Source organism: Psammomys obesus, unplaced genomic scaffold, assembly GCF_907164565.1.
Source record: "Psammomys obesus unplaced genomic scaffold, mPsaObe1.curated_primary_1811, whole genome shotgun sequence".
Taxonomy (NCBI): Eukaryota; Metazoa; Chordata; class Mammalia; order Rodentia; family Muridae; genus Psammomys; species Psammomys obesus.
The window spans coordinates 1631279-1653800 of NW_026585686.1; the positions used below are offsets into that span (position 1 = coordinate 1631279).

General features: G+C 39.2%; 1 protein-coding gene across 2 annotated transcripts in view; it reads right to left on the reverse strand.

The window, feature by feature from the left end:
- Positions 1-139: 139 nt before the first annotated feature.
- Dennd4c (DENN domain containing 4C) overlaps positions 140-22522 on the reverse strand; it is a 100613-nt gene continuing 78230 nt past the window's right edge. Inside the window, exons 23-32 of one of the 2 annotated variants that reach the window (XM_055629605.1) lie at positions 20352-20532; positions 19451-19560; positions 19014-19189; positions 12180-12362; positions 11402-11585; positions 9212-9457; positions 8000-8117; positions 4875-5025; positions 2766-2830; positions 140-1886 (exon numbers count right to left, since the gene is read on the reverse strand). In XM_055629605.1, coding sequence (XP_055485580.1) covers positions 1750-1886; positions 2766-2830; positions 4875-5025; positions 8000-8117; positions 9212-9457; positions 11402-11585; positions 12180-12362; positions 19014-19189; positions 19451-19560; positions 20352-20532 — 1551 coding nt within the window. In that variant the 3' untranslated portion in view covers positions 140-1749. The remainder of the gene's footprint in view (positions 1887-2765; positions 2831-4874; positions 5026-7999; positions 8118-9211; positions 9458-11401; positions 11586-12179; positions 12363-19013; positions 19190-19450; positions 19561-20351; positions 20533-22522) is intronic. The other variant, XM_055629595.1, reaches the window with a different exon arrangement.

The following is a 22522-nucleotide window of genomic DNA, read 5'->3' on the forward strand; positions in this document are numbered from 1 at the left end:
GGTAGCAAAGACTGAAGTTTCTAAGAAGAGAGCAAAAGGTCCAACTTCCTATTTTAAGCACAGAACTATCATAAGTTTTACAGCAGCTTTAGAAAGGCAACAGACACACCAAATTTGAGATTTTCCTTTTTATTTAACTTTATATATTTAAGATAATTTCAAAATTTGTTGGGTCAATAAATGTTAAGGTATAAGATGTAAAAATATATATTTGAAACTGTAAAAGATCCAATTTGAATGTAATAAAGACTATAAAATTTCTGATAAAGCTTTTCACTTAACAAATTCCGACTAAAATTCTGCAAAGTCAAATTAACAACCTTTAACATTGAAATGCTGATACATAATTTTTAGAAGTTCCCACCATGTAGAAGAAATTTGTGCTGTTAATGTATACCATACTGAGGTAAGTTCTTGTGTCAGCTGGTTTAGTCATCTGCACTATTACAGTAAGTGCACACATAACCACTGGTTTTCTAAACCATGCAGACAGCTAAGGCAAATTTGCTGTTCTTAAATGGATGTTTTAAACAGAAAGCACAATTTATGTCAACGTGGGGCATGTGAGGTCATGATTTTCTTAAACCTACTGTCAATGAGCTCAATAAGCTTTAAGGTTTTAAGACTTAATTGATTCAATCTAAAAAAAAAAAAACCCAATATTTACAAATACACACTTATTCACAAGCATATAAATCAAAACATTGTACAAGAATAAAACTTTTATGTGCAGTGCAAATTCTCCACCCCACAGGTTTTATTTATTTTTGTGGTACTAGGAACTGAACCTAGGGCCTTGTGTATGCTAGGCAAGTGCTCTACCACTGAGCTACATTCCCAGATCTTTCAACTTTTTGAGACGGGCTCACTAAAAGTTGTTCAGGCTGGCCTTGAACTTGAGCTCCTCCTGTCTCTGCTTCCCATGAAACGAGTATTATAAAAAGTAATAACAACAGGTGGAAATGGCCTGCCTGAGTAAAGACTTCAGGGTCAAAGACTATACAATAGCATTTTAAGGATGTTCTGGATAAATCTGGTTTACAGAATTTAATTTAATTTTACTTATTGGTTCCAATGAGAGCATTGGAGATTAACTTGGTATTGGAAGAAGATGGAAAGCAGCACCTGGATATCCAAAATACAACCTATTAAGCAAGATATTACATAATTTAAAAGATGAAGATACAAAATTTTAAGTCACAGGGAAGGCATTTAAGACTTAGATGCTTTGGGAACTGCTGACTACAAACAAGTGTAGTGGTCATTTACTGAGCAATGAGGCCTCCTTCAGAAAACTATTGCAACATGCAATCTCAGTATTTTAATAAATAGACACTTATACACATATGACTACATAGTCCCACACACACAATCATACAGTTACTGAAATAGTTCATTTGTTTTTGGGTGCGGCAAATTTAATTTGCCATTCTTCAGCTGGACAGCTTCATTAAAAGTAAATATCTAGAAAGTTGACAATTGCTTACATACATACTGTGAAATGCAAAAATAGTTTTTTGTTTTGTTTTCAGCGAGGCAGAAAAATAGGTCAGGAACTAAAAATCTTCAATATGAGTAAACCTCAGGGAACTGAGTGGTATTTTACATTCTGAGATGACTCAGCATGAATTACAGTTCATCTGTATTCTACCCAAGAGTGATATTTCAGCTTTCACCAGGTTATGATCTGGGAAAAACACAGGAAGTTTCCAGACAGGATCTAGTCTCCCAACACGCTAGCAAGGTTATTTAAATGAGAGGTGCTCCGAAACATTTCCTGCACCACTCCACACTGACACTTGGGGGGGCGTCGATTTTCTGTAACTTTTCAAGAATCTCTGAAGACAGACTTCTGTATGCAAGTCCATATTCATTGTCAAAAGCCTCTGAAAGACATTTTCAAAGCTGCAGTTGTAATCTGTTGTTGAAACAAAAGCTATGCACTTAAAGAAAACATACTGAGTCATGTAACACAGACTGCACTGCCTGTAGTTATTTAGTATCTTTTTAAATTGGAATTTTTGGGGTGAGGTGAGGTAGGGAATACATGCCACAGCATATGTTTGGAGGTCAGAGGACAATTTGAGGGACTCAGATTTCTCCTTTTATTCTGTGGGTTATCTTCAGGTCTGGTGGCAGGTGGCCTTTCCTCACTGAGCCCCCTCACCTGCTGATTTGTTTTAAGACAGTCTTACTAGTATATAGCTCACACTGCCCTCCAACCTTAGCCCAAGGTGCTAAGAATACAGGTATGTGCACCAGGCCCAGCTAAAGGCAGTAAACTGTTCTGTTTTTGTTTTTAAAGGCTGGCTTTATTTTAGCAGGGACAGTCTGAGATGGGGCAGAAGCCATGGCACGCAGGAGCGACCTTGCAACCTTTATAAAGGCAGCTATTTTCTCATGCCAACTACATCCTTTCTCCCTCCCCCTCTCCCCTGCAGGTTCTATGCTAGGCAAGTGATCTAATACTTCCACCAGCTTCATTTAAAAACAACAACAAAACCCCTTCAACTTAGAAAATAAAATTAGGGGCCAGAGAGATGGCGCAGAGGTTAAGAGCACTGGCTGCTCTTCCAGAGGTCCTAGTTCAAGTCCCAGCAACCACATGGCAGCTCATAACTACCTATAATGAGATCTGGTGGCCTTTTCTGCTGTGCAGGCATGCATTACATGCAGGGAGAGCACTGTATACATAATAAACAAATCTTTAAAACAAAAAAGAAAATAAAACTAAAAACTTAATAATGCCTCATTAATCAACTTACCAATATCAATGTTTTCTCTTCCAAGAGACACTAATGATAAGAAAAGGATTTCTCTGTATAAACTCCTATTCAAAAAAGAAAGAAAAATACTCTGAAAACATTCCCACAAAACAAACAAATAAACAAACAAAAACATAAGCAAATAGCAGATAAAACTCTTGGCCATCTTCCTGTTATGGCCTAAGTGCTGAGGTTACAGATATGAACCAGTACACCCGGCAGTGCACAGTGAGTTCAAGGCCAACATGGCCTACATACTGAGTTCCAGGCCAGCCAAGGCTACATGGGGGAGACCTTGTCTCAAGGAAAAAAAAAAAAAAAAAAGAGAAGATAGGACTTTGAGAATATTCATAATGCTTGACATAACTGTACCCCCCTTTCCAAAGCTTCTACAGCAAAATTCACTTAGTCAAGATGGGAACATGCAGAGATCCCAACAAAAGGATCAGGCACCAGAAGGAGAGACTCACATCTGAGTTCTTCACCATTTCTAGCTCTTTCCTAAACCCATTCTACTTATAATCTCATAATCCTTTTATCTAACAGGAAAAAACTGTGTGGTCATCATGGGAAGGCACAAGCCGTACTTATCCAAGTTTAGAAATTCATAGATCTCCAGTGAAGAAGAGAAACATTTCCAAAACAGACCATAACACCTTCATCATCAAGAACTCATCTTGCTAAGGTTTAACTTAAACTCTGTGACTCGTTGTACACTTGTGGTCAGACATGAATGCATATATTTGAATTACACTCATTTCTTTTACAATCAGAGGTATTTAAATTAAAATACATGTTCACATGGCCAGGGTGGGCAAAGCAAGCCAGTGACAAACCCTGCCCAGTGCCACACGGCAAGGGTGAGGCATAGCATTCCTGAGATGACCCTAGATACCCAGAGGCACCTGGCACCACTAAGAGGAGCAAGTTAAGTGGTGGAGAGAGAAAGAGAAACAGAAGAATGTGGGCATAATGAAGAGAGGAGGAACTGGAGACTTGAGGGTAGTGAGGAACATCCGGATGTGAGTAGCTGGGCGATGCCACTTAAGACCATGGTGAACTCGTGGGCTACGCTGCCACCAAAGGCCACGTCTGGAACCATGGTCCTGCAACAGGGGCTGCAGGTGGGGACTGTGACCATCAGAGGCCAGGCAGATGTCCCCGGTCTCACTGCCACCTGGGGCCATGCTGACATCTGAGGGCTATGCAGAGCTAGGCCCAGCCCTCACCAGCTGCAGTACACAGGAGAGGCCCACACCTCACCCAAAAAGCACAGCGGAGCTGGCCTTGGTTGTGGAGGTTGCAGGTGAGCCCACCCTAAGGGCATGAGTGTAGGAGAGCTAGCCCCACCACTTGTATGCTGTGTGGTGGCATGGGTGAGAGAAGAGAGATGCTTCCCTCTCACCCCTTGCCACACGATAGGCAGGAGAACTGGCCCTGCCACTCACCAGCTGCAGCACTTGGGAGAGCAGGCCCCGGGCAGCACAAAGGAGCTGTATCTACTGGTCTGGGTACAAGTGAGCTGGTTTGAGGGCATGAGAGCCAGAAGGTTGGCTCTGCCCCTTGCTTGCTGTGGCATTGGGTGAGCTGGGGTACAGGAAATTGGCAGGCTGACCAGCTCAAATATTATACAGGCCCAAATACAGGGCTTTGAGTTGGCCCACTACAATATCTACCCCATCTATGAACTGCTGGACCCTATGAGGGGCCGGTCCAGCAGATCCAAAGCTAAAGGAGCTCCATGACACAGGGCAACAGCAGGATATCTGAGAGGATATCCAGCATTGAAAATGTAACAGGAGACAGAGCCTTAAACCAGACCAATGACTCACGGCAATGAACATTTTGCCAATAAGGAAGTGTGGACAAAAGGGTATACTGTGGGACACACTTCTATGAATTTTGTTTTGTTTTTTTTTGTTTGTTTGTTTTTTTCTTTCAGCAGGAAGGTTGCAAGGGCAGAGGGTAGGTATGAAGAGACTGAGAGAAGAGAAAGATTGCGGTGTGTGATGTGAAATTTCACAAAGAATTAATAAAAAGTTTAAAAAACCCATACACCATAAAATGCTAAATCGAGTGGTGTAAAGAAAAGCATATAAAGACCATTACCTTTGTCTTTTCACATCTGGTTTCATGAGTTGGGAAAGCAGGTTGATGGGCTTAAGAACATCATTCTGCTGAATACTCTGCCTGATAGTCTCAACTAAAGCGTTGGCTGCCTGCTGCTCCTCTGATAAAAGCGACAGTTTCTTCTCCGAATCTAAAGAACAACACATGAAAAGCAAGTTTCTCAACAAGTAACAAGGTTTCCAGAGTTGTGTCAGCTCTAGTTGTCTATTCAATATCACCTTTCACTTGCCAGTAAAATTATGTGATAATGTGCTTACTAAAACATTCTCTGCTCTCTTTAAATAGGATAACCATCTTCCCTTTTCTCCAACTTACAGCTTCTTTCCTGAGGCTGGGGTATGATACACTATATTCTGTAGTGGAGCAACCTTTACTAAAAGTGAATATACCAGAAGTGAATATACCAATGAGGAAGAAACTGCTTAAGAACTGTCCAGTTCATAGTTAAATTTTTATTAGAAAATAAAAATCATAGGTGGGTGGTGGTGGCACATGCCTTTCCTCCCAGAACTCGGGAGGCAGAGGCAAGTAGATCTCTGAGGTCAAGGCCAGCCTGGTTTACAGAGGGAGTTTCAGGACAACCAGGCTACACAGAAAAACCCTGTCTCAAAATACCAAAACCACAAAAAACAAAAAGAAAAATCATATGTACATAATATACAATGTAATATCTAAAACATAAGCATGAGAAAATAACTTTAAGATTTATTTATTTATTATTTATACAGTATTCTGCCTGCATGTAAGCCAGCAGGCCAGAAGAAGGGTTGCTGGGAATTGAACTCAGGACATTTGGAAGAACAACCAGTCCTCTTAAACTCTGAGCCATCTTTCCAGCCTTAAGAAAGTTAAAAGAGTGTGAATGGAGTGGAGTTGACTCATATGCTAACATTAGACATGCATAAATTTACAAAGTGTATGCTTAGCCTGCAAGAAAAATATACTTTGATGCTGATAATTTAGGACTACACACTGTTACCCACATTAGCAGGAGATGGGAATATTCTCCTACTCTACCCTCATGTCTAATAATTGTTATAAAATAATTTCTTAAATAGCACAGCTGCAAACTAAACCAGTAACTCTTCATTTTCAACTTCAGTAACAGCACAATTCTCTAAGGCCACCAGCTCCTTCCTACTGGTTAATCTCAGACTTGATCTTTACGCCAGCAGTGATTTCAGAGGACAGTACAAATAAACAACTCTACCACTTGTTCAACTCCTTCATTCATCCATTTTGAGATATGGTCTAGATGTGCAAGTCCAAATTGACCAGGAGCTTGCAGTGTTGTCTGGGCTAACCTTGAACTTGTGATCTATCTTCTTGTCTCAACTGAGTGCTTGAATTATGGGCATACACTACCATAGACAGCTAAGGAATTTCTGTGCTAAGGATTTAACTCAAGTCTTCTTATACTAGGGAAGTACTTTACCTATACTCTTGAATCCTCAAATTTAAAATTTTTACTATTCTTGTGCATGATGTGTACATGTGCATGTATGTATTTCTGTGCACAGCTGCCCTTGTACCGAGAAGAGGGTGTCTGATTCCCTGGAGCTGGATTTGCAGGTTGTCATGAGGTGTCTGACAACACACTTGATGTAGGTGCTGGGAACTGAGCTCCAGTCCTCTGAATGAGCAGCAAGCACTCTTAACTGAGGTTAACTACCATCACTCTAGCTCCTCGATTTCTCAAAAACAAGTCTCATTGAGATGCAATCACTAAACCAAACAATCCATCTTAAAAAAATTATTTGTACGTGTGTTCATACATGCATGCATGCCCATGACATAGCGTACATGGAGAGGTTAGAGGACACCTTTCAGAAGTTGGTTCTCTCCCTCCACCACATGTGGTTAGGCTTTCAGGCAAGTGCCTGTAGACTGAGCCATCTCACTATTCATCTTTTTTTCTCTCTCTCTCAAGACAGGGTCTTCTGTGTAGCCTTGGCTGTCCTGGAACTCACTCTGTAGAGTAAGCTGGCCTGAAACTCAAGAGATCCAACCTGCCTCTGCCTCCTGAGTGCTGGGATTAAAGGCATGTGCCACCATCACCTGGTAAAAGGATATAATTTTAAGACATAGATAAGAATGTCAGCAATACAGATGAGAAGTTTGTCAACAAGGATGAAAAACTGAGATTAAAAAAAAAAAACAAAGCTAGCAATAAGAGAGATGAACTCAGTCAAATGACAAACACAAGAGAAAGCATCTTGTCAGCAGACAAGGGTCAAGAAGAAGAAAGAATATCAAATATAGGGGACAGGTTAAAGAAATGTTATATTCAGATGCCAATAAAAGGTAAAAAAATAAAATAAAATAAAGCTATCAATTTGGCTCAGCAGACAAATTGCTTGCTGAGTACTTCCTAAAATGTATGAAAATGGGTATCCAAGCATGAGAGGCATTTAGAACCAAACAGACATGATCATAAAAATAATCCTCCATGACATTATTTTACTCAAAATGCCAAACACAGAAAAAAAGTAACACACACACAATGAAAGTAAAAATCAGCAGCCTACATGTACATCTGAGAAAGAGGACTTAAGGCCAAAGTTAGCATAAGTGAAGATGATCACTATATATATATATTTACTTATTTGTTGTGTGTCTATGTATATACAAATGTATGTGTGGGGGCTATGTACGTTTGGGGGTCAGAGGGACAACTTTTGCCAGTCTCTCCTTCCACCATATAGGTCCCAGGACTAAACTCTGTTGGCCAGGCTTGCTTCCCTGTTGAATCATCCTGCCAGTACTGTTTTGTCTTTATTACTTTGTTCATTCATTCAGTTGGTCACTTGATTTTTTGAGACAGAGTTTCTCTGTGTAGTCCTGGCTGTCCTGGAACTTAACTTACTCTGTAGAACAGGCTGGCCTTGAACTCAGAGATCCACCTGCCTCTGCCTCCTGAGTACTGTTTTAAAGGCACTATTCTTTTTTTAAAAGGGAGGGGGGGGTCTAACTATGTAATGGGTCCTATGTAGACCAGGATGGCTTAGAAGTCACAGAGAACCACCTGCCTCTGCCTCGAGTCCTGGAATTTAAGGAATGTGCCACCAAGCCCAACCCTGTGTCTTCAATTCTCTTTTACTTACTCAAGTTCCTCCAAGAGACATACAGAGGTTCTCCTGGTTCCTGATGAAGGTTGATATTATCCCATAACAGTTGTATATATACAAGTTTGCTGTCTTGGGACAAAGACGATAGAGGAAGCTAAAAGAGATTAACAAAATTAGTTTCCCAAGTAAAATGTTATCAGTAATAAGATAACAAGTTTAAAAAAAAATTCTAGACCCAAAATTCTGAACAAAAGTTTTCATTTTTATTAATTTCAGATGATAAACTGCCTTGTTATTTTCTGGCACGTAAATTTTGTTTTCTTAAAAGACTGGATGGATACATTGATAAATGGTACAAAGGCCTAGGAGAGGTCAATTACCATTACAACAAAGTCTAAGGTAAGACACAGGTGAGGTAAATCATCCTGACAGCTGAAGTCTAGAAAGACATGGTATAAGAGTGTCTATTATTTTACTAGGCAACTTTTTTCACTCACTACTTGTTAAAATAAACAATTCAAGCTAGAATTTATAATACTTTAGTAAAGTCTGTTACGTGCCAAATGTGTTTGTGGCTTGGTGTCTCTGGATATTTGAAATTATAAAACAGAGAAAGGCCGGCAGCTCCCTGTCTGCAGAAAGAGACCCCAGTAAGGGCTTTGGGTGGCAGGCAGCTGGAGACTAATCAGTGTAATCACTAATTAGTGTAATCACTAATTAGGCATTTACCTTACACTAATTACTTCCCTAACTTTTAATTATATTATCTCAAAATTATGGATAAGACCTTTCCAATAAGATAGCTGTGCATATTTTAGGAGAAAATACACCAGCTGATGATAAAACTTCCTTTTCTAGCCACCCGCACAGCTAGCCAGAGCAACCTAAATCCAGGCCATATGGACACACACAGGTGGAAACATGATGTACAACTCCATGAACTCTAAGCGAGAATATACTCTCTTGGCTATCAATTTTCTCCTCACTGCTGGCTGGGATGTGACTGTGAGAGCCTGAAGACAGAAGTCAGTCATCCTGGACCAGAAAACCTTAAAACTGGAGATCATAAAAAAAAAAAACAAGAAAAACAAACAAAACCAGCAGGCTCTCAGATCCCAAACACTGTACCATCCCACCCAAGGTTTTACCTACTAGTTTGTAAAGCTCGTTATGTACATTCAGTAGCTTGAGGTTCTGCCTCACTCAAACTGTAGCAGTGCGATGCCAGTACAGAAGCCCAACTCTCACCTGCACACCTTCATTACAATGCTCAGACGTCAGGATAAGTCCTGGCAAATTGCTAGGAAGGTCCAAACGCCTGAAATACCAAACCAGGTTCCAGAAAATGATTGGATGTTGATTGATGAAGGAGGATGTATGAATGACCTGATCGCCTTCATTTTCTAGCAAAGATTCAAGTTCCTTCCGAAGCACTAGAGGACTTAAATAGGGCACAGACACAGGAGGAGGATTGGGTCTCTTTCCTAGATGGTCCTTTAAAAACAGATAAAAAGTAGACATTACCTAACTCTATTTGCTTGCCAGTACTCTGCAGTGAGATTATGCTTCTCTATCCAGTTAAAACTGTTATTTCAGGACTATTATTATATGTAGCAAAATATGCTTATGAACAAAAGAAAAAAGCCACTAGATTATGCTTTAGCAAAATCATTACAGGAAAAGTTAATAATCTATATTTCAATAGGCTCTTTAAATAAATGTAGAAGATAGTTTTAAAAGACTAAAAAATAATGCATTTTTTCACAACTCTGAAAGATGGAATAATTTTTTTTTTTTTTATATTCTTTGCCAGCTAGAAGAGGTGGCTGGCAGAGAAAGAACTGCTCCAGGTTTGAGGCCAATGTGATCTACATTTGAATTCAAGGTCGGTTAGGACCATATAGTGAGATGTCTCAAAAAATGAAACATTAAAAAAAAAAAGTGACAGTGTAAAACCCAACACAAAGGCCCACAACTTCAAAATGGCTATTCCAAATGCATAAAAGTTCATTAAGATGTACAGACTTTGGGTCTTGTTAATTTTGGTTTTTGATATTTTTTTTTATTTTCAAGTTTTTATAATAAAGTTAATATTAGAATAAAATAAAATCAAAACAAACAACAACAAAAAACCCCGAAGCTAACCAACCTTCTATATTCAAATGCCAATTTGTAAGGTTGCAATCAACCAAATCAGGATTGTGGAAACCTCTAGTACCCAAAGGACAATAGATCCAGTAATCCAAATTACTGAAATGAAAAAGAAAGGAGCCTGCAATTTAAAGACTAAAGTGTACCAACTGAAAGGCATGACTTCATCTTGATGCCTAAAACCACACCCCGTTCCATACACATATCTGACACTACTTTAATTATTAAAACTCTGAAGTAAGACTGATTATCCTGATGATCATCTAGTTTGGGGCATAATAATAACATTATAATTATATTTGTTAAAGTCATCTTTTACAGATACCTGCTGAAATAGTTACCACATGGCATATACATTGTTTGATATTGCCTTCAAAATAATGGAAAAGTAAAAAAGATTTGCATAAATGAGATTTATTGAACAAAGCCAGGAGAGGTACCACACACTACTTGGAAGGCAGAGGCAGGCGGATCTCTATGAGTTTGAAGTCAGCCTAGCCTACATCGTGAGACCTTGTACATTTTAAAAAATTTCCATATTAAGAAGTTTAAGCTGGGTATAGTGGCACATGCCTGTAATCCCAGAACTTGGGAGATAGAGGCATGAGAATTCCCACAAGGTTGAAGCCAGCTGCAAGACCATGTCTCAAAAAGCCAAAATACACAAATATACACATGCACGTACGATGCATGCACACACACAAACACATGCATACATATATACACACAAGTAAGTTAAGTTTTAAGTTTAAAAAGCTTTCGGTTTCTTTATGGATTTATGGGACGGGCATGTGCCACTAACCCTGGCAAGTTTCTATGTTCCTATGTGTTTGTGCGGCATTGACACTGGGTACCTCCCTCAATCACTCTCTACCTTACCCTTGAGACAGAGTCTCTCGATGAACCTGGAGCTCACCGATTCAGCTGGGCTGACGAGCAAGCCCAGTGATCTTCCTGTCTCCATCTACAGGGTGTTTGGATTATTAGACATGCACCATCACGTGGCTTTTTGGTGCAGGAGATCTGAACTTCTGAATTTTCAAGCTTGTGCAGGAGCACATTAGTGGCTGAGACACTTCCCCAACAGAACAGTCCTGCTATGTAGTTCTGGCAGGCCTAAAACTCACTGTGTAGCACAAGCTGAATTTCATCCTCCTGTCTTGGCCTTGAGTGCTGGAAATACAGGTGTGAGCCACCAAAAAACTTGCACCTATCACTTTTCATATTAAATTACATGTGTTGAAGCTATGTTACGAGAGTGTCCAGTATGGTTACAACAATACATACCACATCTTCCTGCAGACTATTTGGAAGACTGACAGTTGAAATGCCATGAAATGGTCGCTGGGAGAAGTCAATATTCTGCAAAGGACCTCCGACACTGTGACTTCGAGTCAAAGATACATTTCGTTTAGGCACAGATGAAATTTTCACACTTTGGACATCAACACTAGTTTTCTTTATTTCATCACTTAAAAAAAAAGGAAACAATGTTAAGTTATGAGAAACATCTAAATCCTAGAGAGGTACAGTATTTTCTACAATGGATTTAAATATTCTGAATTCCCTAAAAGGAACTTGTATCTGTTAAATGTGGAGCTGAAAGTGTGGTTCCATGGTAGAGCACTTGCCTCCTGACACCTGCCGTTCAATCTCTGCCATCCTCCTTTCTATAAAATAATTAAACATTTTCAAAGCATTTTCATAACACTAGTCAGAAGGCTAACTGGAGGGGTGTGGGAAGATACAATATGTGTTTTTAAAAAAAGTTCTTATTCAGTTGCTTTATTCAAGCATTATTTCATCTTTATTAAGCAAATGCTCAAAGAGGTACTTGCCCATGTAAGCAAGTACAGATCTGCTGAGAGGCATTTAACTTCTACCAGGCCACGGTTTAGCTAAAAACAGAGACAGCATATGATACACTGGCAGGGTGGTACAGACAGGCCTTGAACTTGCAATCTTGCCTCTCAGTCAGACACGCACCACCAAGCCCAGCCAGGCTGTCCTTAGCTACAGACGGTTCACAGGAAGACCACATTCCATACAATGCGCTCTGTGGTACCTTGATTCAACTGTATAGCTTGCTTCTTCTGCTATGGTCTGGCTGGGTTTTGACAAGTCCATAAAGCTGATCAAGTCAGGTTCTGCTGAACTGGACACAGGTTTGTGTTCTGAGGGCTCATTTGCTGATGGAATACTGCCACTTTGTAAACTGTCACCAGACGTACTTGGTTTCAAGAAAAAACTAAATAAGGAACAGAAAAGAAAAAAAGGCTTAAAAAGATTCTTGAGTCTAGGTTAGCTCAGTGAGTAAATGCACTTGTCATGCAAGATTGAGGACCTGAGCTGGATCCCTGGAACCCACAGTGGAAGGAGAAGCAACTTTGAGAAAGTCAGCCTGTGACCTCCACACACACTCCTGTTTCTGTACATATATAAAATACATAATTTTTAAAACAGGGTCTTAATATATAGCCATGGCTCGCCGAAACAGCAAGTCACAGAGATCTTCCTGCTTTTGCCTCCCAAGTACTACGACTAAAAGTGTGTGTGACCAACTCTTTTTGTTTACATCCCCAGGTCCTCAAATAATCTTATTTAGAGTCACTGCTTTATAATAAAAGAGCCATTAGTTGCAATTCCAGACGGATGTGTTCCCTGCTCAGACCTCATTGCTGCTCTACTCCCACTCTGCCACCCTAAAATCTGTAAACAAGAGGGCTAAGGTGCTGGCTTCTGACACTATCAAAGAAAAGGATGAAAAAGGAAAACAAAGTATTTCTTCAGTTAAGAAAAAAAAAAAAAAAAGGCACTCAGGGAGACAGAAGCAGGGTGTGAGTTTGAGGCCAGCCTGGTCCAGGACATCTAGTGCTACACAGAAAGACCCTGTGAGGAGGGATGGGGGAAGGGCAAGGAGGCTCAGCCCTTAGGAGCACTTGCTCCTGCAGAGGACCTGAGTTTGATTCCCAGAACCCACATGGTAGCTTACGACTATCCATAAAACTCCAGTTCCAGGATAGTCCAATGCTCCCTGGGTACCAGGCAGACACATGGTGCCTATATGTGCAGACAATAAAATACTCATACATATAAAGGAAGTAAATGTAAAACAAACTTTTAAATAAAAATTTAGTAGAGTCATGCTACGACAAACCTGTAATCTGAGAAATTGGAGGCCAAGAGAAGAAGACTTTGAGTTTAAGTTCAGCGTGTGCTACCTAACAAGATCCTATCTCAAACCCCTCCAAAATAAACAGAGTATAAGGTAGAGAAGCAGGCAGGCTCTAGCAGCATCATGTTTAATGTTGATCTGGGCACTATAATCTATAATCTCAGGTGCTAATCTATGTTAATCTTAATTGCTAATAATGCGACTTCTAAACACCTCCATGTTGTGCTCTTATTATTTTCATCTTCTTTCCTCCTTTCTCTGGGAAGGGACTGGGTGAGGATAGGGCCATGCAAGGAACACTATTATCTGAGGTAATGATAATGTTTACTCTCTTTGTGAGGGTTTGATTTCCTCTAATGTATACATTTATTCTTCAAATGATATATTTTAAATTTGCCCATTTTATTTTATGTAATGCTGGATTGTAGTTAATGATAGCTCACATTCAAGTCAAGAAATACATTAACACCTTTGCCTTTTATTTGATTCAAAATTTTTAATTTTACTTATTATTAATATGTGTATGCATGTGTTTGATCCTGGAGATCAAACATGTGGTAGCAGGTGCCTTTACCCACCAGGCCATTTTGGCCCTTTTATTCTCGTTTGTTAAGACAGGAACTCACTCAAGCTCAGGCTGACCTCAAAGTTGCAGGAACTCTTTTGCCTCAGCCTCCCAAGTGCTGAAATTTCAGCCACCATACCTGGCTTTTACTTTTAGGTGAATAAAGGTGTAAGAGACTAATAGAGATAGACAGATAGATGATAAAAGCAGGTACAGTACAGTGTTAAATGGAGAATATGAGGAAGACAATTAGGAATTTATTTTTGAAAAATTCTTCATAGTGGCATAGGGTGTGTCAGAAATAGAACATAACCCCAGCACTTTCCTTCCCTTCCAAATCTTCAAACGTTTTTTTCAAGTCTGAAATCTTCCATAATGACACGCAGGGAGGAAAATCAATAATCCTCCATTATACCCAATTAGTTACTCCTAACACTATAACTTAAGAATGAAATTAAAGCAACATAAAAGTACAAGCACATTTGAAGAAAATTTCAAAGCTGTAAAAAAGGTCATAAAAGATTTGTGAAAATAATGAGAAATGCATCATGTTCACAGGTTAAGTCAAAAACATTGAAAAAGTAATTGTCCCCCAGTAAGCTCTACTGCTACCTCAATGAAGGCTGGGAATTCCAGGTTGGTCTAAAAGTCTACAGGAAAGAATAACTATAAGCAGGAATTAAAAACAAATCCCAAATAAGAAACTTCCTTTACCTACCAGCTACACAAAGGTCCAGTAATAAAAGTAATGATGGATTCACAAAATAAACACAAGAATACTCAACCAGAGAGCCACATGATAAAGCTGACACCACAAATCTACAAGCAAAGGACAGAAAATCTAGTTGGGATAAATGGCTTGCCACATAGAGAAAACAAAAGCTAGATTTCTATTGTCATCCATAGAGGAGAGTCCTAGGTAAAGGCCTAAATGCCAGAGGAGAAAAAAAAAAAAAAAACAGTCAACCACTGGGCCCAGCATGTGGCCTCAATCCATTCCACTACAAATGACAACAAAAGCAGGAGATGAAGATTCAGGGAGAAAATCTGAACCATGCATGTGGAACGACTTCAAAAAGAAAAACTCCAAAAGCATAGCTCATAAGGTACAAAATTAATGCACTATTATACAAAAAGTAATGATTTCTCCTCAAAGAATTAATACTGAAACTTTAAAATACTAAAATTTGAACTCAGGCACTAATTGTGAGCTAGGCAGAACTGTGGCTTTCTCAGCCCAGGGAATCAGCCAGGCTTGTAGCTGTTCCAGTTGTTGCTAAAGCTTGCCCTTCAGCACCTGCAGATCCCGATACAGATGTATACATAGTTATGGCAAAGGACACCAGCTCTCTACACCATGGAGGTTGAAGGAGGTCAAACGTTGATTCTAGTTTTTTGTTTTGTTTTGCTTTGTTTGAACTATCTTTAGCAAAATACAAATGAAACCAGAACTTAAAGGTAACAAAACATGTACAAACAACCGTCAAACAAGCTGCCCAAACATGAATGGCTTCTTGTTACATGGAGAAAGTGCTATGTCCCTTGACCTTATTTACATTTGCCTAATTCACAGAATCTTCACTCTATGAGGGCTGAGCCCAGAAGCCCCATTTTTCTAATTTTTTCTCATCTTTAAAGCGGATGAATGGGCATTTAAAATATGTTCATGTAACAGTTGGTATTTTTTCTAGTTAACTGATACTTCTGTTCACCGTGTTGAAACCATCTCAGATGCTATTATCATTTATTATATACCTCTTCTTTTCTAGAACTCCCATTACCACTAGACACTGGTAATTGTCCTGCTTATACCAGCCAAAAGTTTAAAGAATTTTGCAATTTATGAACTTGTAATTATGTTATTGGAATCCCTTACAGGATCAAGTTGTTGTGGAATACCACCTCAAATACTTAATCGGCAGATTTTTAAAGTAAAAACAGACTATATACACCCACATACTATGCTACATTTAGCTATGCTAACTTTAATTTTTTTTTTTTTTTTTTACTTTAAAGAGTAATACTTCTCCTGCCAAGGTATTCTTTTCCTAAAGGAAATATAAGCAAAAGTATCTATTAAATGGGAAGATCTAGAAACTAATCAGTGAAAAGGTCCCAGTGTTCTTCTAGTATCAGGATGAAATTCTGCTTGTTGCTTTTCAGAAAATGAATGAAGTCCCAGATGGTTCCTGCTCTGATGCATCCAACCTAGACAGCATTCCAGAGACCACTGGACAAATGAAGTGTCTGAAGGTAGACAACAAACCAAGAAAAGATGCCCCAAGAAGAGTAAGCCAATGACTTGGGGAGACATCAAACCTTACTCATCAAGCTGAGACAGCGGGGAGACAAATATATGTGTATAGGTGTATATACACGTATATATACATATATGGAGGACACTATACTAATGACCCAAACGATGCTGTTATATTTACTGGCTATATTACATGTTAATTCTCAGCTTGTCAGTGCAGAATCCAAATGCCTTTTGTCAGGGGGGAACAAAAGGTAGACCTGTAATAGCAAAGAGTATAATGTTGTTTTGCCATGCTATGGATTGTTTTTTCCCCTTTGGAATAAGTTATTTGCATGAAGCATAGACTACATATATTTAGTCACACGAGTTCAGAATATTTTGGTATATTTAGCAGACAACAAGAACAATCTTTTTCTATCAGAAGAGACTCGCCTATTCCTAGTCTCTTAAAAAACTTACAGCAAATATCTGGGTGCAGTTATGTACGCCTGTAACCCCAGCACTCAGAAAGGTAGAGGCAGCCGATCTCTGTCAATTCAAGGCCAGTCTGGTCTACAAAGCAAGGCCAGGACAGCCCAGGCTACACAGAGACCCTGTCTTAAAACAACGACAACAAAAATTTACAACAGAAATCAATCAAGAGATGGTGAACTGAGAAGCAGAATACAGAACTACTTTAGATTATCTGTTGCTCAAGCACAATCTAGCTCGTCAACAATTTTTCTGGCATGTGCTACTTAAATGCATCACATTTCTCCCATACTATGGATGGTCACATTAATGACCTGCATAAGGAAATAAAATCTCTCAAGTGACCTTTGAATGGCCATTATGGTTAAGATGGCCTTCCCCTTTCCTTGGTCCCCTATTAGCTACTCTTCTGTATGCCAACCTGTATTAGTTACCCTAGCCATACAAACAATGCTTTCAACCTTGGCCTCTACTACAGCCTCAATTTTCTCTTTAAAATTAAAAAAAAAAAAAAAGGGGGGGGGCAATGTGGGAGGTACAGATATCCTTATGTTCACAAATAAACACTAGGGGACCAGGAATATTAAGCACACAGGACTGTCCCTTCAAGGGGAGGGATGTATAACTTGTTTTCCACCCAGAAGGCTAGAAGCAGATGTGGTTAATAGCCTGGTGACCTCTGCACTATCTGTATGGCCGAGATCACACTAGATCTTCCCCTAGACCATTATTGTGAGCCTGTCAATCTATGGAACCCATTGTTATGGAAGATGTCACATGTACTTTACAGAGTTTTGATGTAGTCACATCTTACATTTTATTGCTCATATAGGACTGAGTTACTTATCACCAAGAGAGTTTTCACTGAATTAGGCTGTGCTTTTACTTGGGGCCAGAGTCTCAAAGTTTGAATCAACATCAACTATTTAGAACTGCTGGCCATGGTGGTCACAGAGAAGCTTGCATTTCAAGTTTCAAAATGGATGGTTGTTCAGACTTTCCAGATACTAAAGATTTTGTGGAGAAACATGATAGCTCTCCCCACCAGTAGTTTTCAATGCCTGCAGAGCCCTTCCAAGCCCATTCCTTAGTACCTGATCCCAAAGAGACAAGCCCTGTGGAATTAAGCTAGCTTGGACAACAGCACTTTGAGTAGTAGCAAAGCAGTACTGAGGAATGAGCAGCAGCATCCTTTCTGTGAACCAGTTGGCAGAATACAACAGCAGAGACAGCAAGGAACTTCCAGGAAAAGTTGGGGATCAACTGTTCTCAACCTGTCTAAATCCAAGCTTTTCATTGGTCAGGGTCTTAGAAGGTGTCTCTTTCACTATTTGTGGAAGATGTTGGTCAGGGTCCAGCCAACAGAAATGTTGAAGATGATGCTGATAAAACCACTTTGAACAGTCCTACTGAGGTGAAGCCAAGAAGCAACCATTCAGCACTTCAGTTTTGCTGTTTACTTCACTGGGTGACAATGTCCACATTCATCCTGCCCACATGAAGTCCCTGGTAAGGAACGCTGTGCTCACTCCTCTTACGCCTATAGTCTCTAGAAAGTGGACACATTATTTGATTATTTATGGGGTTCCTTGGTTTTTGCATGGCCCATACATCTGTGGTAGGTGGCCTCAAGATATCCTTCCACCGACCCCCAACAATAGCTGCTTCTTGGTATTAATCCTCATGAGTAGTTCCTTTTTCTTTGTACCTAGTTTCAGCAGGTAAATATGAACACAGCAGAAGTGATGGGATATCACTTCCAAATTATGTTATACAGGGCTGTCTTTCCACTTCTCTCCTTCATCTCTTCTGAGATCACTTGATCCAGATAAAAACCAGCTGCTATGTCAAAAGTAGCCCCATAAAGGAGTCTAAGTGGTCAGAAAAATGTTCAGTTTTTCAAGTCACAGGAGGGAAAAAAGAATTCATAAAATAACAGGAGCTAGATAAAATCTAAGGACTTAGACAAGATCTCGCTGAGAATTTCCAAAGCCCAGAGAAGGAATAGACACATAATCATAAACATGGGCAGACACACTCCTTTAAACATTTCATAGTGATGTCAAAACACAAAGCTGGGGACTAGAGAGATGGCTTGGTTAAAAGCATCTTCTGCCCTTGCAAAATAGAGTCTGGTTCCTGCTCACATGTGGGGCAGCTAACAAGTGCCTGTAACTCTAGCACCACGGGATCCAACACTCTCTTTGCCCTCAACGCACACAGATGTGCTCATGTACTCATGCACTCAAGCACACACACACTAAACAGAGTTTAGTTTCAAGAATCTACTCTTGGTAATCACATATGAAGTAAAACAGCAGTACACTAGAGAGACAGGAGGACTTGCTAGCCACCCGCTGTGAATGCTGTGCCCTTTCTGAGAAGTCCTGTCTCCAGGGCACTTACTTTCTGAGGGAACAATACTAACCTGGCAGAGCCTCTCAGGTCTTTAAATTCTACATTGAGAAGAGGCAAGAAGTTGGTTTTACAGAACGGGCAGGTTGTATTCAAATTTGAATCATCTGCTGTCCATCCAGCCATGATTTCTTCATCGTAAACCAGAGCTCCACAAGCTCTACACTGTGAGCAACTCGACATCAAAACCTATAGGGAAAGTAGGACACTGAGAATCTCTAATGGAAATGGATCTGAATGGTTTATTCTACTGAAATCAAGTAAAATAAAATATTTAGTTATTTTATTGATTTCAACTGAAGTTAATAGCTTTTATATTACAGACAAAACTACCCGTCTGTTGCCTCAAAGATATTAAGCACTCCTTTGATTATCCACATGGTGGTATTATGAGATAAGAGTACGCTTACAGCCTCTTTACCACAGATACAAGAACTATAAAATCTTTACCTCCATTGCACAATTCTGATAGATGCTAGACATACTGGTATTCTGAGAAGAACCGTGGTCTGATTTTTCAAAGTCCTGCCCTTTAATATTTCTTGAAAATGGAACTTCACCTAAAGAGAAGTAAGAAATAGAACACATAATGTATGAAAATGTTCTCAATGCTTTGGAAATATATACTAAAGCATCAAGGAGGGAAGTACCATGAAATCTGGCATTTACGGATAACTTACCATATAAATCTGTGTGTGCATATACATATAAACTGATAAAAATTAATAAGGTAATTAAATGTAGGCAAAGGACATATAACTGTTTATCACACACTCTTTCAGTGACAACTCAGATGATTACAGGTGTACACCTGTATACCAGAACTTGGAAGGGGGAAAAGAAGAATTATCAGGGCTAAGCCTGTGTCATGTGATGAAACTCTGTCTCAAAGAATCAGGAAAAAAAAGAGTAGATAACAGTTATCCTTAATAACAGAGGTAATAATTCTCTCTGTTTTGAAATTAGTTGTATCCCCAGAGGTTCTTAAAATCTATTTCAATCACTGATTTATCCAAAGAACAAGATTTAAAATTTTTTTTTCCCCAAATCCACAAATTTTCCCATTCCACAAATCCAGTCTCAGAGGAGGGAGAAAGGAAGGAAGGAAGAAGAGGGAGAGACTGAGATTGATTTCCTAATTGGTTCAGTTGACAACACATGGTAATAGTAGTTGAATATCATATAAAGTCAGATAAAATAGCATGGGGGGGGGTGAAGGGTTATAGGCATAATTAAAACAGAGTGTAGCTAAGTGGCAGAACAGCATGAGTAGGCCCTAATTCAATCTTCAGCACTATAAATAAGTAAAACAAGAAAAAAACAAACCACAAAAAGCAATCTTTCCCCATACCTGCTGGACACTGAAATTTTCCAACATCTCCACTGCTGCTGCTACTCCCGAGGCTTGTGTTGCTCTGGGTAAGTTCACTGGGAACCAACCCTGAGATACTTGTATTAGGGGACGGATTCTCTGCCAGTATATGATGATCTTCTAGACCAGCTGGGAAACTATAATCTTTATTAGTTTCTTCCTATAATTAAAGAGAAGAAAACCCACACAAACATAAATATCTTCTGCAATGGAACTTTATTCATTTTACTCCTTTCAGAATTAAACTCCACATCTTAAAGCAAATAACCCCTATGTCTTCTCAACACTCAAGTTATCTCACTGATTTCTGAAATTTCTACAGTCTAAGACTTTAAAGAAGTGATATACCTGGCTGAGATGCTCAAAAACTGTCCCCTCACAAAGTGACATTCTTCAAAAGAGATTGAGTTGTGCCCTAGGTGTACTAATCGTTTACTTACACCATTACATGATTAGTAACCCCCTATTGCTTAATTAAGCACCCCAAATGCACTGATTCTTTACTAGACTCTGCACTGCCAGAGTCCAAATCCAAATAACCATGTAAAAATCCTTTCTAAATACATCAGAGAACATTTCAAAAATAAAATGCTTCACTCTGTTTTTTATCATAATGCTAAGCTAGCCCATAGCGCACAGCTCACACTCATGGAGGGAGAAAGCAAGGGCCTTCTATGTGAGGCTGGCACTCTACCAGCTAAGTCACACAGATCTAGCCGCCGGGTAACACTTAAGGTTGTTCTGTATTGTGTTGACTGATCTTGCAAAGCTTTTTTATCTACAAAGACTAAGAATGAAGCTAGACGTGCAAAGGTCCTGGTACCATACAGACAAAAGGCACTTTGTTGTCATAATCCTGTACTTTTTATTCAATTAGTACTTTTTCACAGCTTTCCTTCAATAAGCCTTATTTGCCCAGTTTATTTCCCAGCTTCTTTACTTTCTTCGTCATGTTTATTTTTGGCTGAATACACCTTAGAGCTTTAGCAATGTGGAATTTTATCATCTTAAATTACTCAGGTACCATACAATTCTGTGAATGTGAAAAATAATTTAAAACTTTTTTTTCTATAAAATAAGTAGTTTCTTATTCCCATCTTCACAAAAAAAGAAAATCTAATGATTAAGTCTATTCATAACATTTTAAGGACAACCATACTGTATGAAATCTATGGAATAAGCTACAGATGATTTCATGTCCAGTAAGGGGGTGACACAGGTAAAAGCTATGTAAAAATATAAGTGCACATTGAAGGTGGAGTGGTAAATATAAGCAAAACCAACACTGAAGAAGCTGAAGGAGAAAAGCCTGAAGTCAGCCTGGTCTGCACAGTGCTCTTCCCATCTCCAAAACCAAAAGAGAAAGTAAAATGCTATGCAAATATAACAACGATGTTTCTATAACTTCAAACACTACCCGTGCTTTCAAAAGTTTTAATTTAGACTTATTTATAGAATTATAAAGTGGTTCTAATGTTTTTTTGCTTGTTCATTTTTGTTTAAAAATTTTATGTGTAAGGGATATATGTCTATACCACTTGTGTACAATGCATGTGCAGGTTAAAAGATGGTGTAAGATCCTCTGGAACTGGAGCTAGTTGGTTGTGAGCTGCTATGCAGAGCCAGGAATTGAATCTAGGTCCTCTAGAAGAGCAGCCAGTGCACTTAATCACTGAGCCCTCTCTCCAGCCATTTTAAGACAGGATCTTATATAGTCCATCCTGGCCTTAAACTATTACCAAGGTGGTGACCTTGAGTTCCTGATCCTCATGCCTTCATATACCTCCCAAGTGCTGAGGTTATAGCTGAGTGTCACCATGCCTGGCAATTCTGGTATCATATTTTTACATCATTAATTTTCTTAAGTCACTTTATAAAACAGAACATGTATAAATTTTTTAAAATGTAAATATAGCATTAGCGGGACTGGAGAGATGGCTCAGCGGTAAAGACCTCTGTTCTTCCTGAGGTACTAAATTCAATTCCCAGCAACCACATGGTGGCTCACAACCATCTATAATGTGATCTGATGACCTCTTCTGACATGCAGATGTACATGCAGATAGAGCACTTATATACATAAAAATAAATAAATATTAAAAAAATATACCATTAGCAGAAATCTTTAGATTATACAAACATATTAAGGC